Source organism: Embiotoca jacksoni, unplaced genomic scaffold, assembly GCF_022577435.1.
Source record: "Embiotoca jacksoni isolate LCO1_2020_lvr unplaced genomic scaffold, fEmbJac1.0.p SCAF_9, whole genome shotgun sequence".
Taxonomy (NCBI): domain Eukaryota; kingdom Metazoa; phylum Chordata; class Actinopteri; family Embiotocidae; genus Embiotoca; species Embiotoca jacksoni.
Window position 1 is genome coordinate 15,225,773 of NW_027185447.1, and position 18,874 is coordinate 15,244,646.

The following is an 18,874-nucleotide window of genomic DNA, read 5'->3' on the forward strand; positions in this document are numbered from 1 at the left end:
AAAAAAAAGACAGGCAGCTACCAGTGAAGCCTTGCCACGTCCCAGTGGTGACCCAGCCCTGGTGCCGATTAGCACCATGTCACCCTTTCCCAGCGATGCCGGTGCCAACCACCAACCAACTCCGATAATAAGACAATTTATGTGCGCTAGAAATTATTTTAATAATTAATTTAATTAATTTAATCAGAAATTAATTTCTGACCCTGAGTCTGAATCAGATATGGTTCTGTTTGTTTGAGATTACTCTCTCGCTGTTTTAATTCAGAATTTATGTTATTAAAAAAAATAAATCTTGAATTTGTGTTGGTCATCGGTTTATTTTTTGCAATATCTAGCGTGACAGTGTGATAACTTACCTACTGATGGGGCAAATTGACACAAGTGCACATTAGCAATTTGACTGCCTATAAGATTTTAAAAGTGTTGAATACAAAAAAAAAATATGCCAGACACTTGCCTCTTTCATTTGGTATGTCACGTATAACTTATATGATTTATGGATCCCAAGATATATAAGAGAGAGTGAAAAGTGCGGCAACTAGCCCCGGCCTCCCTAGGCCTCCCATTTTTTTTATACGGGCGAGTGAGTCCTCTTGCTACGACGCGATCTTTGGTTGTCCTCCCGCCGGGTTACGTCTTACGCCATGACGTCAAAACGGTTAGGGACGGCGGTCGGTGGGGTGGACGGACGTTACTCGGAGGAGGGGTGGTGTTGCTCGCCGAACGCCTGTGTCAGTCCCAACAGTTTGCTATCACCCGTGTAAGTGTGAACTATCTGTTTACTTCAGTGTTTTCTTGTAGTTTTACCGTCAGTTTGTGCGTGTTTGTGATGTGTGTCCGAGTCTCTGTTAGAGTGTCGCTGGAGATATTTCATCGCATCGGCAGCTCTGTACAATGACACGCTAACGGGACTGTCAACCTGAGTCTGTTAACACACCGCTGCTGTTCACTGACAGCACTTGACTGGCGCTGAACTAACGCGTTCACGAAACTGTAAGCTATTTTCAGTGTGCTTTGTATAAATTCACAACATGCACGAAATGTAATCTATTTTTACTTTATTTGTAGGGGGCATAAAGTGCGTTATGTGTAAGACTTAACATTTTGTAACGGTTGCTGTCATTGGTTTCATCACGTAGTGTTTATATGTGCCCGTTTTGGTGAGGCGCTTTAATAGGAACATATCTGAAGTGTTAAATATTTTTTTTATGTACAACAGTTTTGTCTCGTTGCTTCAAGTAGGAAACGAACAACGAAACCACAGTTTTAGCTTTTGGCATCTTTAAATAGGATCACATCAATGTTTTCTTTTGCGGGTTGTAAAGCAGTTTAAAAAGTTGTGTGCAGGGTTTTATTTTAAGTTAATAAGTTACAACTTTTAATTTACTAGGGTGCTGTCAGGGTACAGGTTCTATTTTAAAGCTCAACATGGTTTCATTTTATTCTCAACTGTCTAATGCATTGTGAAATATATTTCATGGTCTGATGAGGATGAATATCTGTAGCCTCATTACATCAGAAGTATTCTTCACAGAGGAGCATTTTGTCTGCAGCCTATTATTATCAGGAGACAGACAGAGACCCACACACACTCATGCACACCGAACAGGCGTACAAGTCAGGCAGGCGGATGCAGAGATGTGCCAAGGAAGCATTTAGAGGATTACAGTTTCCATCTCACTTTTTCTGTTCTTTGTTGAAGACCTGCGGGGCCTGATGTGGCAGGTTGTCATCACCTCTGCAGTGAAGGAAGTCCACTCCAGCGTCATTATAATGGACTGAAGGTTTGTTTGCACCCACTTACTCTACTCATCCATTCTGATAGGTGTTTCTGTCTGTGTAGAGGTGCAGAGGGTTGGAAGTATGACATGATGCAGCCTACTATCTGTTCAGCATAGTCTGCTAAGTGGTTGAGAGCTGGGCTGCCCCTTCAGGGCACTGCTAACGCAGCCATTCATGTCTCACTCGGATGGTCAGACCACCATGATGACGCGGCCCCCCTCCCTCTCCTCCTCGTCGTCCTCCTCCTTCTTCCTCTTCTTCTCCTCCTCCTCCTCCTCCTGCTGCACTCTCGTTGTCCTTCCTTGTTTGTAGCTGAGCTTAGATTTGAGAGACATTGTATGAGTGTGATGTTTTTGTATGCAAGATGCTTGCACAATACAACTCGGTGGCTCCTCTGATTATCACTCAGCTTTGTGTAACACTAGGACGTGGTGAAGCTGTCCTTATACTAGATCAGATCACAAGATTAACACAGTGTGCTGTGTTCTCGTCTTGTTGTCACAGGGGTTGATTAATTGGCCCTGTGTATAGGAAGCATGCTTTATTTTTTTTTTTACAACAAAGCTGCTGGCGCAGGACCAAAAAGACGGCATGAAGTGGATTTTATTACATATGTTTAATTACCCCATTGAGATTACTGTTGTATGGCTTTTAGATATTTTGATAGCAAAAGAAGATTAAGGCTGTGTCAAAAAGGATTTCATGAAGATGTTGGTTTACTTGTGTATGACGTCATGTCATTTGTACTGGCTGCAATCGTTTGATCGTTTACTTTAAATATAACAAGGCACTGTTTATGTTCCAGTTTTGTCTTGATAACAGTGAAATCATTTAATGAAATAACTTCCTATCATGCATGATATATTCTTATGCATACAAGTATTACATCCAAAAGCACTGCTATCTCTGTCAATGTCGCTTGTTTCTACAATCAGTTTAAAACTCATGCTGAATTTTTTTTTTATGATAGCATTTGTTTAAATATCTTATTTCTTCCGGTAGACCAAAATCATGCATACTAGATATAAATTTAGCCTCTATATTGTCTGTAGATTTGTCTGTCTGTACGGATGTGTCAGCCCTGTCACAGACTGGCCCTGTGTTCAAAGTTGTATCCAACATCTTTCCCTGTATACTGTATATGCCAACATATATCCCATGCAAGGCCTTCAGGCCCCTGAACTCCCAAATAAGACAAGTGGTATAGAAGATAGATCAATAGAGGCTTCATATGGTTTTACAGAACATAAAAAAATCCATTAAAAGAGCAATATGTACGATTTAAGTCCCTTCTTGTAATACCACGGTGTACTTTAAGAGACGATAGTGAGTCACTGTAGCGTCTCGTCCCTCATTTCTATCTCAAAGTTTTGGTACTTTGATAATTGTTGTTGCCTTTTTTTGTAATAACTAATGATTGGAAAATTAGATTGTATGGACAAAAAAAAATGCATTCGTTTAGTCCGTTTTTATTATAGCTTGCTTATCTCCCTTTTTGATGAGCTAATTGAGCTATTCTTACTGGTTTACATGAAAAAAACACCAAATGTAAACATATGAACACTTTTAGTAATGCTATACAATTAGCTGCCTTTTAAAGCTGTTTCAACATAGCCACTATTAGTATTAACAACTGTTTACTTTCCAGCCTAGAAAAGACATTGTGAGTTCAGCATATAAGTTTATTCCTTTGAGAGCTGTCTCCAGCAGTGGAACGCAACACCAATGTTAAATCTAGTTTTGCTTCTCTTTTGCCAAATGTTTCAGCCATCATTGTGTTTACTTCGCCATTCATTCTTATTCCTATTGTCGGACTCTATGCTACAGTGACTCACTAGGACTTCTTGAGGTGAAAGGTGGTATTACAACACAGGGCAGTCCCGGCAAGCTGGTTTGCATACTAACTTTAGTAGACATCTTTGTAACACAATACACGGGCTTCTCAAACATAATGTTTTTTTCTTCACATTCTGTGGATAATTTTAGTTTTTTTTTTTTAACGCTCTAAACTAAAAATCTGACATATTGCACTTTTTACGTAAATATACTATTATGGGGCTTTTCTCAAGGTTTTGTTCTTCAGCGCAAAATGCTTGGTTTTTCCCTTTAGCTGCAGTTGAAAACAGGATGTGTTTTGCAGAGACAGAGACATACTCTAAAGACCTAAGTTCAGTTTTTGGCAGTGGGACAGTACCTCCAGCAGTCTGGGCCAGTGGAACGCTGGTGAGTGATCATGTCTTTGTTGCCCTAGTGTCCTTCTGGTTGATGAGGACCCCAGCATGGAAGTGTATAACAGGATTGCAGCAAACAGTTGTCTTTGTCATTGATTAATCTGCTGATTGTTTTATTTTTTGCTCAATTAATTGTTTTGTCTACAAAATATTGATAACTGTCCAATACCCTTTCCGAGAGCCAAAAATGACATCTTCATCTGTCTTGTTTCGTTGGACCAACAGTCTAGGTTCACATTAACATGAACCAACAACAAGCAGCACGTAGCTTCTTGTTTGCATCTTCAAGTTTCTTTGCCCTTCTTCCTAAACCGATGATGTAAAGATTATTACTTAGGATTCAGAAGGATTCAGATAATCCTTTTTTTTTTTCAGCCACATGACGTTCAAACAATTTCGGCATTGTTAGAACTTTGATTTGGCTTCATTGTCACAAGCGCATCAAGTCCAGCTGTGGCGAAAGACAAAGTGTTGTATGTCAGAAAGGAAATGCTCTTTTTCTCTCACGCACAGTCACTTTGCCTTTTTCACACCATCTTCTTCTTTTAGTAGGGATTTCCTGTTTAAAAGCCCACAGGGTAGCAGAGGTGTCATAGCTTACTTTAGATGCCACAGACTGAAGTCATTATATCTATCCCTGCTGCTACCAGAAGTTCACGTTAAAAAAAAAAATCAAGTACAATAAAAATGTTTGTCTGTACCATCTGTGCCATTAATGTCGTAACTGTGGACAGACTGGGTTTTATTCTCTACTGTAGGACAGACTCCCACATTTCCAGAGTGAAGGTGAAATTCCTTTGTAAAGGCTGTGGTTTCCAGTGGCAACGGGCTGCCAGCTTCCCTCTGATCCCTTCCTGTTTGAGGACAGAGGAAAAAAAGAGTCTGACCTCACAAGAGTTTTCACTTTAAAACAGGGCTAAGGTCCTTGTTTTAGTGTCAAAAGATGGGTTTTTAAATTTTTTAATTTGTCTTAAAAAAATAGTGGGGTGCCCATATAAACATTGAAAAAGGTTTTGCTTGCTGTTCATAGTGAAGATGCCAATGTGAAAGTGACTGGGTACAAAATCCACAGTCCCCACCCAGTTTGTGCAAAAGTATATTTTCGCACAAAAAATGTACAGCCTTGAAGTTTTATCTGAAGCTTACATGAGGTTGTAGCGGTCTGAGTTTGACAAATCATGTGGTGTGGAAAAGTATTTTTAGTATGAATTAATTTCTCTCTTTGAGGGAAGTTTTGTACCAAAAAGGTTGTTACTTTGGAGGTGGACATCTGTGACCTTATATTAGCTCCAGGTAACATTTGAATACATTTCTGCATGAAAAGAGGACAGTACATTTTTATTTTGACCAAAATTGTGTTATATCCACATTGCCTTCTGAAAAAAATGGCACATTGTTATTCTCTTTGTTTCGGTTTGTTTAGATCTTCTGGTCTTTAGATGGTGAACTTTAGATGAGTTCACACTGAGGTTTGGAGGTCAAGAGAAATATTATCTCCATCAACTTCAATGTTCACCCAGAGTGTAGACTTGATATTTTTGACCCCACAGCCTCCATGCTCAGCCAGATATCACACCCAGAGTAAAAGCTTGAAGACCAAAGCTTGGATGTGCTGATCCTCACTAGTGGGCTTGAGGGGTGTCTGGTTTCCTGAACCCAGAGATGGGACTGAAGAGTTATTTAAATAGGTGACGATACGGACGATTTATATCTGACTGCATAAAGTTGTTCTCACCTGCTGGCACCACAAAGAGTCAGGCGCACTCTGGCCTGATAACCTGGCAGGTGTCTCTCTTCAGTTGCACAAAGTGTGCACTGACCTGACACGCATTCCCTTTTTCCTATTACTTATGGCTGTGCGCCTTTAACACAATCTCTGGTATGAGATTTCAGCCGGTGTGTAGGTGGTTTCCAGCCTGTTGACAGTTGACGATGCCATGCCAGAGCTAGTGGAATATGAGATATGTTGGCCAAGTTGAAGGCCTAACTACTGTTAAGCACCCATCAGGTTAGTAAGTGAAAGCAACTTTAAATGTTTTACATACTGTGCTCATTCCTCTTCTTTTCCTTTTGGATCTTCGCTCATTGGAGCATCTGTTTTAATTGTAAACAGCAAGGAAATGAGATCTTCAGTACCCTCACTGGTTGGACACTTTCAATCTACATTGTTGTTGCAGTTGTTTTCAACATGGACAAGTATCAGTGTCTATGTTGTAAATGATTTATTAGAGCACTCGCTGTGTTGTTGAGCACAGATACAAAGGTTTCCCTTAAACAAAAGCTCCTCAGTAACTTACAGCCTTGTCCAGCATAATTTTTAACATCCAGCCTGATGATGACTCACAGCCAGTCTTCAATTATGTTTCACGTCGCTGCCTCGCGTTCTAGATTTGTTCACCGGCCTACATCGCTATACAACCTGTATCTGTGATATTTACAGCAATGTACAACCATAAAAGATAACATAACACTTCGCCCGTTCTTTGCTGCTTTATATTCGTAGCCGCCCACCTCACAAAATGTCAGGTACTCTTAGATGACTCAGGCTTTCTTCACACTCGGTATACCACCTGTTGTTTCTATCGTTCCCCTGGTGTGGGTATGTGTTTGAGTTTTTGTTATAAATTATCATTTTATTTTTTTTATTTCATATTAAAATATATTGGGAATAGAAATAGACTGGTCTTCTGTCGCCTAAGACATTAGATTTTATATAGATACTAGGTGTGAATCAGTTATCAGCAATAGTTTTCTTAACTTTTTGGAAAAAGTCTTGAGGTGTCATGGAGCAAACACAAATGTGTTTATTTGACCTCTGAATCATTCTTCTGGTGTGTTCCGTTCCTGGAAAGCTGAGCGCAACTTTGATGTCAGGGACTCCCTGTGGGTTTTGTCTTGCACAACAGGGTGGTGTGCCTACCTCTTTCGGGGAACTACCTGCTGTACACCTCCTCATTCTGATACACTCTGCATTGAGCATCCGGGGGGAACCTGACACGGCCAGGCGAAACGCGCAGTAGACCGTCGGATGCCTTTGATCCAGTCTGGCCTCTTTCACTCCATCTGTAACCCTCTGTCTTTTTTCTTTCACCCACTCCCTCTCCCCGTCTGATACAAAGAGTCATGACTCTTATCACACTTTGTGCAGTATGCTGAAGTCATCTCCTTCACTGTCACAGCTGACACTACTGTACTATTCTCTGCCTTACAGCCCCCCCCCTCACACACACACACACACACACACACACACACACACAATAACGATTGTTCCTGTTTCCTGGCCATGCTGTCATTATGCAGCTGCTGAATGAGATATGGTCCAGTTTCCATTTGTCAAAGACAACAGACTCAAACACCGACACATGTATGCCCATTTCCGCACTATGCAATTCGTGCTATCTCTCTTTTTCTCGTTCTTTTTCTGTCTCTGTCTGATACAACCACGCACTCGCATTCGTGCATGCACTCAAACATCTCTGACAGAAAGCTCTGGCCTAATTCCCCTCTTATTGATGTGTGTCTGTCAGTGAAAGAGACGCAGCACAAAGAGCAGCGATGGGCCTGTGTGTGGCTCAGCGGGAACAAAGAGTGGTCTATTCCACGCCAGCTCGCAGACTCTTCTGGAAACACTGCATTGGCTTGTTTAAGCTATCGCCATATTTTTAGTTACCCAACTGTATGTTCAGCATTGAACAACAACATGGCTGCTTCAGAGTCGGAGAACACAGGCCAGATTGAACTCTGCTTTGGGTTGCTCATGCCCAGTTTGCCATTTTATACATCAAGAGTAGAATTAAATAGAACAAACAAGAAGAAACAGTGATTGGGATATTGTGCAGATAAATGGTAGAGAAACATTTGCATGCAAAGATTATCAGGCATTACCTTGTACTGATAGAAATATTTTCTCACATTCTTCTTAGTCGCAAATTGTCTGCTATATCGTTGGACTGTTTGAGCTGTAACCCTTCACAATTATCACAATCGGGTTGAATCCCCTTTTAAATAATCACCTTTAATTGTCGTCTTTGTTCAATGATCATAATGGACATGATTTTAGAACTCTTAGGGCCCATGGCTTTGTTAATCTAACCTTTCTGCCTGAATGAAGCTGCAGCTGTTTTCTATCTACAAAGCTAAAATGAACATTTCTAGGGAGTTGTGTACTTTATTGACAGACACTGCAACAGAGCTTGTTTAAGTGGAGCAGGGAAATTTAGAAAAAAAAAAAGAAGATTGTCTTTAACTATTTGTTACGATATCTTTGTTGTATGAAGCTAAATTTTTGATCGATCCATCTATCGAAATAATGTTTTGTGAATGTGTGTTATCAGTTGTACCGAAGCTCTACTGAGAAACTCCATCCCTACTGTTGTTGGCTAAAGACAGTGACAGCAGGACAACTGGCCTCTCAGTTGAATGAGGAACAGAGTTACGGACAAGAATGTGTGTGTGTGTATGGGTGTGTGTGTGTGTATTTATTTATGTAAGGGATTGAGGGAGAGTGACAGAGTCCCAGAGAGGCTGTCGTCCATCTGGTCGTTCGTCATTTACCTTTGACAGCATTGTGAAACATGCTGACTCACAGAGGCTGCTGACCGTGACGGTAACTGACACTGTTAATCACTGATAAACACGGATCTGCTTCTCTGGTGGACAGAGCTTACATAGACCAAAATACATCCTTTTGTTAATCCTGGGGCCTGTGTATGAAAAAGATGACCGTACTTAGGATTTCTTGCCCTTTCACATTATTAAAAAAATACTGCGTCATCACATTGTTGCCTCTCATAAAGCTACTTTGGATTGCTTTTCAGTATTGCTTTCAAGCTAAGGGTAATACTCAGATTTTCCACAATGAAACAAAATCCTGATTGAGTCCCAGAAGAATACTGGATCGGACATTGTTAGCTGTGCATTCTTTAACTGTCAGCGTAGCATAATGTCGTGAAATGAAGTAGTTTAGTTCAGAACATGTCATTCTCCAATGACATCTGGTGTGTTTTTTTGTTACATCATCATTTCATCAGGGTGGATCGCCAAGACGGGCTTGAACAGAACAAAGATGCATACACACAGCAAGTTTGACAATAAATTGTTGTCCTCTAAAGGCTCCTGAAATCGGATTTTGTTTGAATATAAAACCGCAGGCAATCAAGAACACATTCAATTCAGCGTTGGGATCAGCTTGGGGATGAAGGAGGGGATTTACTCACACAGAGGGAGGGATGGGCACCAAGGGCGGGACAGGACTTCGGGTTCAGCTTCAGCTTCAGCTTCACGACAGGATTAATTTAGGTTTACCCGTCCACTAAGCAGCACAATGCGTCATCATAATGAATCACACTTCGCTGTTACTTAATGTGTCTGCATTTGATTATGTTGCATACGGATGCATGACTGGTCTCCTATGAGGAGCTGAGAAAGCAAATGTCACTAGAATCATATCATATACCTCGGTTATCTGGAAACACGAGTCTCTTTATTTATTTCCACAATTAAAATCACAAAACAGCGGGAGGAAAAAAATGACTTCATTATACCAAGTTGTGTCTTTTTAAGGCATCTTATGAAGAAACTAAAAAAAAAACTTTGCATATGTTCTATAAATAAGCAGAGTTCTTTCATAGTTTATTTTGAGAGTTTCTTTATGAAGTATTTGCAGCAGGATACTAATGTCAAAAAATGATTAAAATATATAGAGTTTTGTGCCTAATTATAATCTGTCAATACCAAATTGAAGCCGTGTTATTGTCATGAATGAAAGGCAGCGTTAACAGAACAGTATCTTTACAGCCACAGGCAGCATCCAGCTAGCAGGTGACTAACAGTGAACCTGTTCAACACCTGCTCTTTCTCTCACATTCTGGCAACAGTTGCATTTAACTGATCGGCGCCACCATGTTAACGCGCAGCCTCTGAATTCAGCACATCAGTATATGCTGGCTGAACAGAAAAGATTAGACTGTCAGATCATCTTCTACAGAAAGTAAAAGCTGCTGTGCCACTGTGTTTATGTGCATGAATGTGCCTTTTCTCAACAGTGATAGTGGGACTATTACAGAAAAATCCTGTTACCTGCAAGTAGCTTAATGCTCGTTCCATTTCTGTGTTGTAACATGTGTATGTCTTTGAGTGTGTGCGTGCCTGTCTGTTCAACTTTATGTTATTATTCATGGCCTGACACTGCACCTGAAGGAATATAGTTTGAGTATGTAACTGTCCCTTCTCAGGGCTCTGAATGTTCCTCCTTTGCTTGTTTTGCTGCCCTCAACGGGACCAGCTATTGATGCCGCAGGGAGGCTCGGACTGACTGTCTGTCTGTGGGTCCATCTATGAGGTGATCCCAGTTCCACCAATAAGGTTGCTTCTTGAGCATGACGACTTCTATTTTATCAGGTGTCTACTGTGCTGGTTTTGTCACTTAAAATCAGCCAGGCAGTGTGTGAGCCTGCAGGATCATGCTCTCTGTGTTAGTGGCACTACACTGTTGGTTCTTTCTACCGTGGAAACCTTTGTCTCTTGATACTGCCGCAGGATATGGAGAGGATACCTTTGGGGATAATAAAAGAGCTCCTCAGGGAACACAACACACATGTAAACAAACACAGTTGTTCTGCACAATGTCATGCATGTTCTGTACAATATGCTCTGCATCTTCACAGTTGAAATTGCTTATTGATTAGAATGAGATAGTGCTTGAGTACCATGAGGTCAGTGACAGCAGTGATGATTGGGGTTTTGAATCTTAAGAATGATTCTGTTTTTCATTCTTTGGTTTTCCTCCATCTGTCCATCTTCCTCGCAGGTAATCCAGAAGAGTGATTCGCACTAGGATGACAGTTGGGCTGATGGTAGGTGGGTTTTTCTTCTGATGTGAGTCATTACCTTTTTTCTCAAACGCTTCTTCGCGTCTTTTTTTGTGTTCCTCCCTCTTCAAGCTGTTTATATCCTTGGCCTGCTCTTACCCACTTTGGAATTCATTTATGCTTATTTGTGTGATATTTGTCTCATACCAGCGTAGCTGGATCCAGCTTGTTTTCCTTTATTACTTGTATTAGATAAAAAAAACAAAAAAACATTGCCATGCTTTAAATGCAAATGGTCACAAGTGGAAGTGAACATTTTCACTGGATCTAGGTAACATTCCAGCCTCTCACAATCCCATCTCCTCTCTCTCTGTGTTAGACCAGCATGGCTACTTGTTCCTGAATCAGAGATGCATGCTCCCTCTTTGGATCCACCACTCTCACCGCCAATGAGCCGACCCAACCCTCCATCAGACAGTCCCATCTCCACTTCCACTGTCCTCTACTGTACTCTGCTGTTTTCTTGTCCTCTCTCCCGCTGTCGGTGACCTAGTCTGACTCTCTGCATGCCTGACAGATAGAGTGGGAAGGGTTAGCAGACTATTTAATTGGACAGTTCCTCCCTGCTATTCGTTACGGGGCAGCGAGACTATATGCAGCAGGGGAATGAAAGTCAGAGGGAGCCACAGGGGGTGGGCCCCAACTCATGTCCCGGAGTTAGAGGAATGGCACGGTGTTCACAAGGCCCAGGGTTGAAGTGGGGCTCATCCCACTCAGAGCACCCTTCCTTCAGTAAGATGAGCCAAAATGCCAGGGAGAGCATGGGGGTTCTTGGCCAGGGCCTGAAACAGCTGTTCCAGCAGCAGCGTAAACGCCTCTCCGCCTCTCGCTCCACCATCACCTCCTCATCTTCCTCCTCATCTTCTTCTGTGGTGTCAGCAGGTGGCACATCGCACCCCGGCCCCGAGGATGCCTCGGGGTGCTGCTGTCCAAACTCTGACCACCTCTGTGCTCCTGTGGTTCCTTCTGCAGCTGGCCAGGGCCAAGCTGCTGCAGGCATGATGAGGCGTGGGACCAGCCTGCAGAGCCGGCGCAGTAAGGGGTCCGGGTCTGGCAGCGGAGACCGCGATCCTCTTCTTAGAGGTAGCCCTCAGATCCCACACCGCCGCAACACCCACGATCCACAGCAGCATGTCAGCCGCCCACGTTCCTCCTCCACCACTGACACCACACCCAGCAGCCCTGCCCCTGGATACACCGGCGGCGATGTGGTGCTGTCATCAGGGTACCAGTCTACCGAGGAGACGGACAGGGTAAGTGACAGCAGCCATTAATCATTATTAGTACACAGGTTGATGGATGTGTCTGTTTTCCCCTTTTACTGGTGTCAGGAGTTCTTTGTCAATGAACTGTCAATCAAAAGATGAAGTTCACCTTGCTCCTGATGTAAACTTCCCTGCTGTTTCAGCTGTGATCGCAAGGAAAGGCCTTCTGTCTGTCATTCTTGCGTTTGAGTTTTGCCCACTGCTGATCGTTCAAGGAAAATGTTTTTTTTTTGTTTTTTTTTTACAGCATTAATCAAAACAACAATGAGGTGCCTAAATAAGAATAACTACAAGTTTTGGTTTCCATAATCATTTCTCCTGATAATACTGGCCATTAAGAGATATTTTTTCTAACAAACTGGTAACTGGTATTTTAAGAGTTGAAAAGTCCTTTGCTTGGTCGGTGGCTTTATGGACACCTTTCCTTTTTACTACTTTTATAAGACATCAAAACTATGAAATAATACCTAAATTTGTGCCGACTGTTTAGCGTAGTGACGGCTTTGCTCTCCTTTGGAGAAATCTTAACCAGACTCATGAGGTAGTCACCTGGAATGTTTTTTTTCTTGCCTTCTTAATGCCTTTGAGTCCATCAATTGTGGTGTGCTGAGGTAGTGTTGGTCTACACAGCAAAGAACCCCTCAACCACAGTAAGTAAAGAGAAACAACAGTCCCATCCCTACTTCAAGAGTCAGTCTGGAAAAAGTCAATTTTGAAAGTTTCCTCAAGCCAAGTTATGCTATATTTGCAATGTTATTTCTTAAACTTAACCAGAAATTCCCAGTTTTAACCATCAGTTGGTTCTGTCTGCCACCAGAGGTCACTGTCAGATCAGCTAACCTGCTGTGAGCAGCACTGGGCTTGGTTCATGTGGAGGTGGTGTTTGCATTGGTGACCTCATGTTTGTTTTAGACTACACTCATGTTTGGGTTAATAAAATAAGTCGTGCCAAGGAAGTATCAGATGGAATGCTATCAATCCAGTGGTGGGTAGTAAATCAGGACAAGTGTGCATTGATATCCACATTAAGTGTCAGCTATTTTAAAAATAGCCTCCCCCTTTCTTCATCTGTGAAACCAAGTATCCTTCAGTCGTGTGTGAGTGACCTCACCTGGGATGACAGAGCAGGGCTGAGAGCCAGACATCTGTGCTCCATTAGTCTTGCTGCTGTGAATGATGACCATCAACCTTTCTGAGGTCTGCTGCCCCGCTCTTGGCAGAGATTTTAACCTGTCATTCATCTCTAGCTAACATCACAGCCTTGTCTCCGCATAACAACACAGCAATGTCATTGAGGTTATCCAAGCAGTCGCCGTGGTTACCCTGAAACTTGCAGCAAGCTGCCTATAACTACGCCCTGCTATGGTTGCCTTAGTAACAGCGTGGTTGACCTTGGAAATGTGTGACATCATGCTGTGAGTGGAGGTTGAGGGTTGCAGAGCTTGTTTGAATTAGTGGATCAGGAATGATAAATGTACAGTGTGAATGATCAATTCACTTCACTGATCATCAGCTATCCTTTCTTTCTTTCTTTCTTTCTTTCTTTCTTTCTTTCTTTCTTTCTTTCTTTCTTTCCTTACTTCCCTACGTCCTTATTTCCTTCCTCCCCCAACATCTCTCTTGTGTGATCCTCTAGCCCCTCTCTGTTCCTCTCTCTTTTCCCTCCCCGTCCCCCTCCTCTCTCCCTGGAGAGAGTTGATACAGACAGTCAGCTGGTCCCTCCTCCTCTCCATCTCTACCAACACCTCCTCCTCACCCCACCCTTCGGCTCACTGACAGGAAGCAGGAGGCAACCTTGCCTCGTCCTAGATGAGTGGGAGCTAAGCGAGAGCTGTGTGTGTGAATGTGTTATCAGTTCTGTGTTCAGAAGAGGATGTGGAGGGGTGTGTGCATGTGTAAATGTAAGACCTCCTTTTTTTGTTTCTTTGTTCCAAATACTGTGCGTGGTGTGTTGTAAAAATCATTTGTGCATTGACAGCCATGTGGTTTGTGCATCTTGTGTGAGTAACTGTATCTGTGACAGAAAGAAAAAGCTCAGGGGATCACTGTGAATATGAGTAGAGGGCAACACAGCTGAGCTGTCTTCATCTCTCCGTGCTCTACCTTCCCTTTTTCATCTCCCTCTTTTTTCCCCTCTCTCTCCTCACTTGTGTTTGCACAGTAGACGAAAGTGTGGACTAGAAATGTGTGTGCACATGGATGTTTGGAGAGGAGGGTAGTGTGTGTGCCTTCAGTGTATGTGTGTGTGTGTGTGTGTGTGTGTGTGTGTGTGTGTGTGTGTGCGTGTGCGTGCGTGTGCGTGTGTGCGTGCGTGCGTGTGTGTGTGTGGAGGGTACTATGTGAGGCAGTGTGCACTTTGGAGGGGTATCAGCACAGAGGAGTAGAACAAGGGGATCCAGCTGTGGGTCCGTCACTCAGTCAGTCAGGATGGTGCAGCGCTTCAGTCTTCGTAGACAGTACTCCAAGGTAAGCTTTGAACACACAGGCTTGTTTAGTGATTAAAACCATATCTGTGTCTTCTCATCTCCATGCTGCAGCTCCATTCACTGCTTTTTGCTGCCAGCAAAGTCTTTTCTTATCTTTATAATGCTTGTGTGAAGATCTTGCATTTATTTTTCCCACCTCTCTTCTTTGTTTCTGTCCTAAGAGTTGGTGTTTTGGCGTTTTGATCAGAACTTTGGGTACGTTTGATCAGAACCGTAGTCAAAATGGTAAAAATGTACGCTGTTAGCATGTGTAGAAAAAGTGCAAATTCCGGCGGGTTCAAAACTAAAAAAAAAACATTGTTTGCACGTTTCTTGGAGACCAGCAGTTGTTTTTTCTTTTGAAAGCAGAGACTTTTCTTTTGAGTGAAAGTATGATCAATACAGTAAGTAGGCGGTCTGTGTTTGCACTTTATCTCAGCCCGTGTTAAACAGTAACTCATGCTTTAACAATAAAAGTGACTGTGTATAAGGTCGATTGGAGCCGTCACCAAGGGATGTTAAACATGATGTTTGATTATTGCTGATTAGGGAGCATTTATGACTCGCTTACAATAACAGCCTGCTTGACGATGCTTTGCAATTGTCCATGGGTTTGATATATCTATCCCCTGGTGGTAGTGCTGTTAAAAAGCGTGGAAAGCTTGTGTTGAAATTCAGCATTAGTTCTGTTTGGAGCCTGCTGTTCTGCAGCTGATGCTCAGCCTGTGTGATTAATTATAATTAGCTGCTGATTAATTGATTGACTGACTACACCCACTTTTACCTCAATGCGAGGGTGCTGGTTGTTCATAAGCCTGTAGGCATCAACATGTACATCCATAAACACACTGGGCAGACAGATGGGCAGTTTCAGACAGGAAGGCCAGAACCACACAGAAAGAGTGATATAGTCTGATCTAGCCTTTTCTCTCTTTTTAGAGGGATGGAGAGATGAAATGAGAATAAAATGAGATAGAGGATGTGAAGAGGTGAGATGTGTAAAATGTTTAGTGTCCGGAATGGGAATTCTGACTTGTTTAGGACAAGAGATGGTGAGTTACAGGGTAGCAGGCTCTGCTGGTATATGAGCTACTGAGTTGAGATGAAACACAAGCCAAGCCTTCAGGCTACTTTTCTCACAACAAGATTTTTATGTCTGAGAGACTGATGCACTGTTTGTTTGAGATCATAACCTCCTCCAGGGCCTGTCTGCAAATTTTCACGAGCCTTTTCCCCTCCAGTAGTAAAATGTTTTGAAATATTGGAAAGGAAGGGGGTTGGGTAGGTGACCTCTTCTCTTTCCCTCAAGCCATCTCTCCACATGCCCACCTGTCTTCCTGCTCATCCTTTGTGTTCTATTGTCTATCACTGTATTTTGGTTTCCATAGCAATGACAACATGCCATGTTTTCCTGCAGAATTTCTACCAAGCTCAAAATAAAATACCTCAAAGCTAAACAGTTTTTTTTCACATTTAAAACAGAAAACACTCAAATATGGTTTGATATGAAATGTCTGCATTTTTAAAGGAATTATTTTGTAAGTCCTTTAATATTTTATCTAATTTGAGCTCAATAGCTTATACAGCTAAATATAGTGTCAAATTTCAATGTTGAACAAATCCAGTTCAGTAACCTTTGTTTTATTAGAACTTCTTCAAAATAACTGATTACATTGAATGAAAAAAAAACAAGCTAGACTTTTGAACCACATTTTATCTATAAACTGAGTTAGTTCTGTTTTGCATTTGCTTTTAATATAATACAAAAGCTTTCATTACAGATGGTAATATCATTTTAACAATTTAAATTGAAAGTTAAATCTGGAACGTGTCCGAGAATTTGTGAATATCTTAGTATTTGCTTCCCTATTGCTTTAAAAAAAAAAAAAAAAAAAAGCAGCACACAAGCTGCATAGACTTCACAATTTTATAAAAAACATATAACCCATGTTATTGAAGCATGATCTGACAATGATCCAAAGAGCTTCTTGTTAGGTCAGTAAGGCTTGGCTTTCTCGGGCATCATGTGGCCCCATAAATGTTCAGTGGGGTTAATGTGATGTAACCGTGGAAGGAAGTCCATTAAATTCAGCCTTCAATGTTCTTCTTTGATTTTCAAGTAGTTATTGCAAAGCCTTGAGGTGTGTTTGGGGTATTATCCTGCTGCAGTATGAATCCTTATCCACAATGATGCAAACCAGATTGGTGGAGCACGTGTGTTTGAAGAATGAAGGGCTCCTTCTTCATGGTCTGGGTGTAGTTGATTCTGTGTCCAACTCCAAGGCTGAAAAACACCCCCAGACTAGAATATTCCCACCACCATGTTTCCCTGTGGGTTTGATACACTGCAGTATCATTCTCTTCCCTCAGATTCATCAGGAAATATCACTTTTCTTTTCCAGTCATCCACTGTGAAATGGTGGTTTGTCTTTGGCCTTGTTTCCCTTCCTGAGAAGTGGTTTAGAGACCTTTACTCATTCTCTACTTGACAGCCTTCTTTTGAAAGGACTCTCGTTGACTGGAGACTTGTTTTCTTTATTTTGTAAATCTGTGTCTGTGATGAAGTTTTTCTTCTTTCTCAGTGAGCGAAGCTTGATGTATTGATCTTCTGACAGTGTGGTCACTTTTTGGTCTGGCTGATATTACTGTGAATACAACTGATCCTGTTTCCACAAAGCATTTTAGAGTGCCATGCGCTGCCCCCTTTGAAACAATCCATGATTTGATGCTAAGAAAGCCCCTCTTTGCTTACGATAACAATCAGACACTTTCTGGTCTTCATGCCATGATCCCCACTATCACAATGCTATGTAGAGATACTGTTCTACTGGAATCCTGAGGCACAGCTACAGGTGAATGATGACTATAATAGAATATGAAACAATGATATAATGTCTATTTAATATAAACATAGATGCCCTGATCATATCAGGATATCTAGCAGGCCACTACAGAGCAGCCATTGTGGTTGTGTTTACACTGAGGTTGCTCCTTCAGTGCCTCTTGATAGTTTCATGGCACTGAAGTCTGACTTTGTAGGGAATCACCAGCAAACTGTATACAACATAACAACCCATGAGTGTTGTTGCTTCCACAAAAGTTGAAAAAAGAGAGTAAAAATGATATTTCTTATGTCTCCTTTAAAAAATTAAAAAAAAAAAAAAACTTTAAAATGTCCTACAAGAAAATGTAGGAAGGATTAAATAAACTAATTTCAATTGTGAAATGTTCTGTAGAGAAGGACCCGCTCTAAATGTGAAGGGTTCATTCTAAGATAAAGCACAATTGTATAAAATATAGAAAAAGCGTAAAGCTGAACAAGCTAATATTTGTAATTTTAAAATCTGTCCTCATTACCAGTTATCAAAAATGTTTCATAATTTAAAAAAAAAAAAAAAAGGCCCGTTCTGTCCCTGCTAGTTTACCATCCTCATCAATGCGCTATCATCATCTCTTGCCTCCTCAGGCTGTGTGTTGATGAAAGCATTTGTGACCTTTGCAGCAGGACACCACAGCTCGTCTTGGAATTATTTTAGTGACATTGAGCTTTTTAAAAAATCTGCAAATGACAAGCATGAGGTGTTTCTCTGTCACATTCACTTCGATGCAATCAGGACTGCAGATGCATATGATAACTATCAAGTCTCATCAAACCACAGCAGATGCCCTCTAGTCACAGAAACACAGAGTCACAGAAACACACAGTCAAACCCGTGTAAAATCAAACAACTGAGTTTCAATTGACTTTCAGCAAAGAGAGAGGAAAGAGAGCTGTGGGGATGATGAAGCATGTGCTCTCAGTCCACACTGGAGGTGATGTCATCCCAGTGTGTTTGCTAACTACCAGCCCATAGCAAATGTTTTTTCGGGCATGGTGTGTGTGTGTGTGTGTGTGTGTGTGTGTGTGTGTGTGTGTGTGTGTGTGTGTGCTACTTTCAGTGCACCATCATGACTCACTGTGGTTCAGAGTTGGTGACATTAACTGAGACCTAACAGCAGTGTTACAGTCACAGATCTGTAGCTTATCATTTGTCTTTAGGAAAAAGAACTTAGTCATTTTTCATTGCTGTCTTTTCTTACTCATCTTCACTCTCTCATCTCATACAAACAAACTACTCTCTACTACTACTTTTTTTTTTTTTCCTCGTCTTTTTCTTGACAAGTGTAGATATTCCTTTGCCCTCTTTTCTCCTACGAGCAGTGAGTCCACTAAACCAACAGTAGTTGCTTTGAATTCTATATTGTGGGAGTCTGTGTGGCAG

At 41.6% G+C, this 18,874-nt stretch overlaps 1 protein-coding gene across 6 annotated transcripts in view; it reads left to right on the forward strand.

Moving 5' to 3' along the window:
• Window positions 1-667: 667 nt before the first annotated feature.
• tmcc1a (transmembrane and coiled-coil domain family 1a) overlaps window positions 668-18,874 on the forward strand; it is a 44,377-nt gene continuing 26,170 nt past the window's right edge. Inside the window, exons 1-4 of one of the 6 annotated variants that reach the window (XM_069140371.1) lie at window positions 668-760; window positions 1,703-1,784; window positions 10,822-10,867; window positions 11,202-12,135. In XM_069140371.1, the coding sequence (XP_068996472.1) occupies window positions 11,476-12,135 (660 nt within the window). In that variant the 5' untranslated portion in view covers window positions 668-760; window positions 1,703-1,784; window positions 10,822-10,867; window positions 11,202-11,475. Of the gene's footprint in view, window positions 994-1,702; window positions 1,785-10,821; window positions 10,872-11,201; window positions 12,136-14,014; window positions 14,049-14,308; window positions 14,614-18,874 lie in introns of those variants that run through there. The other 5 variants (XM_069140375.1, XM_069140372.1, XM_069140370.1 and 2 more) reach the window with 5 other exon arrangements.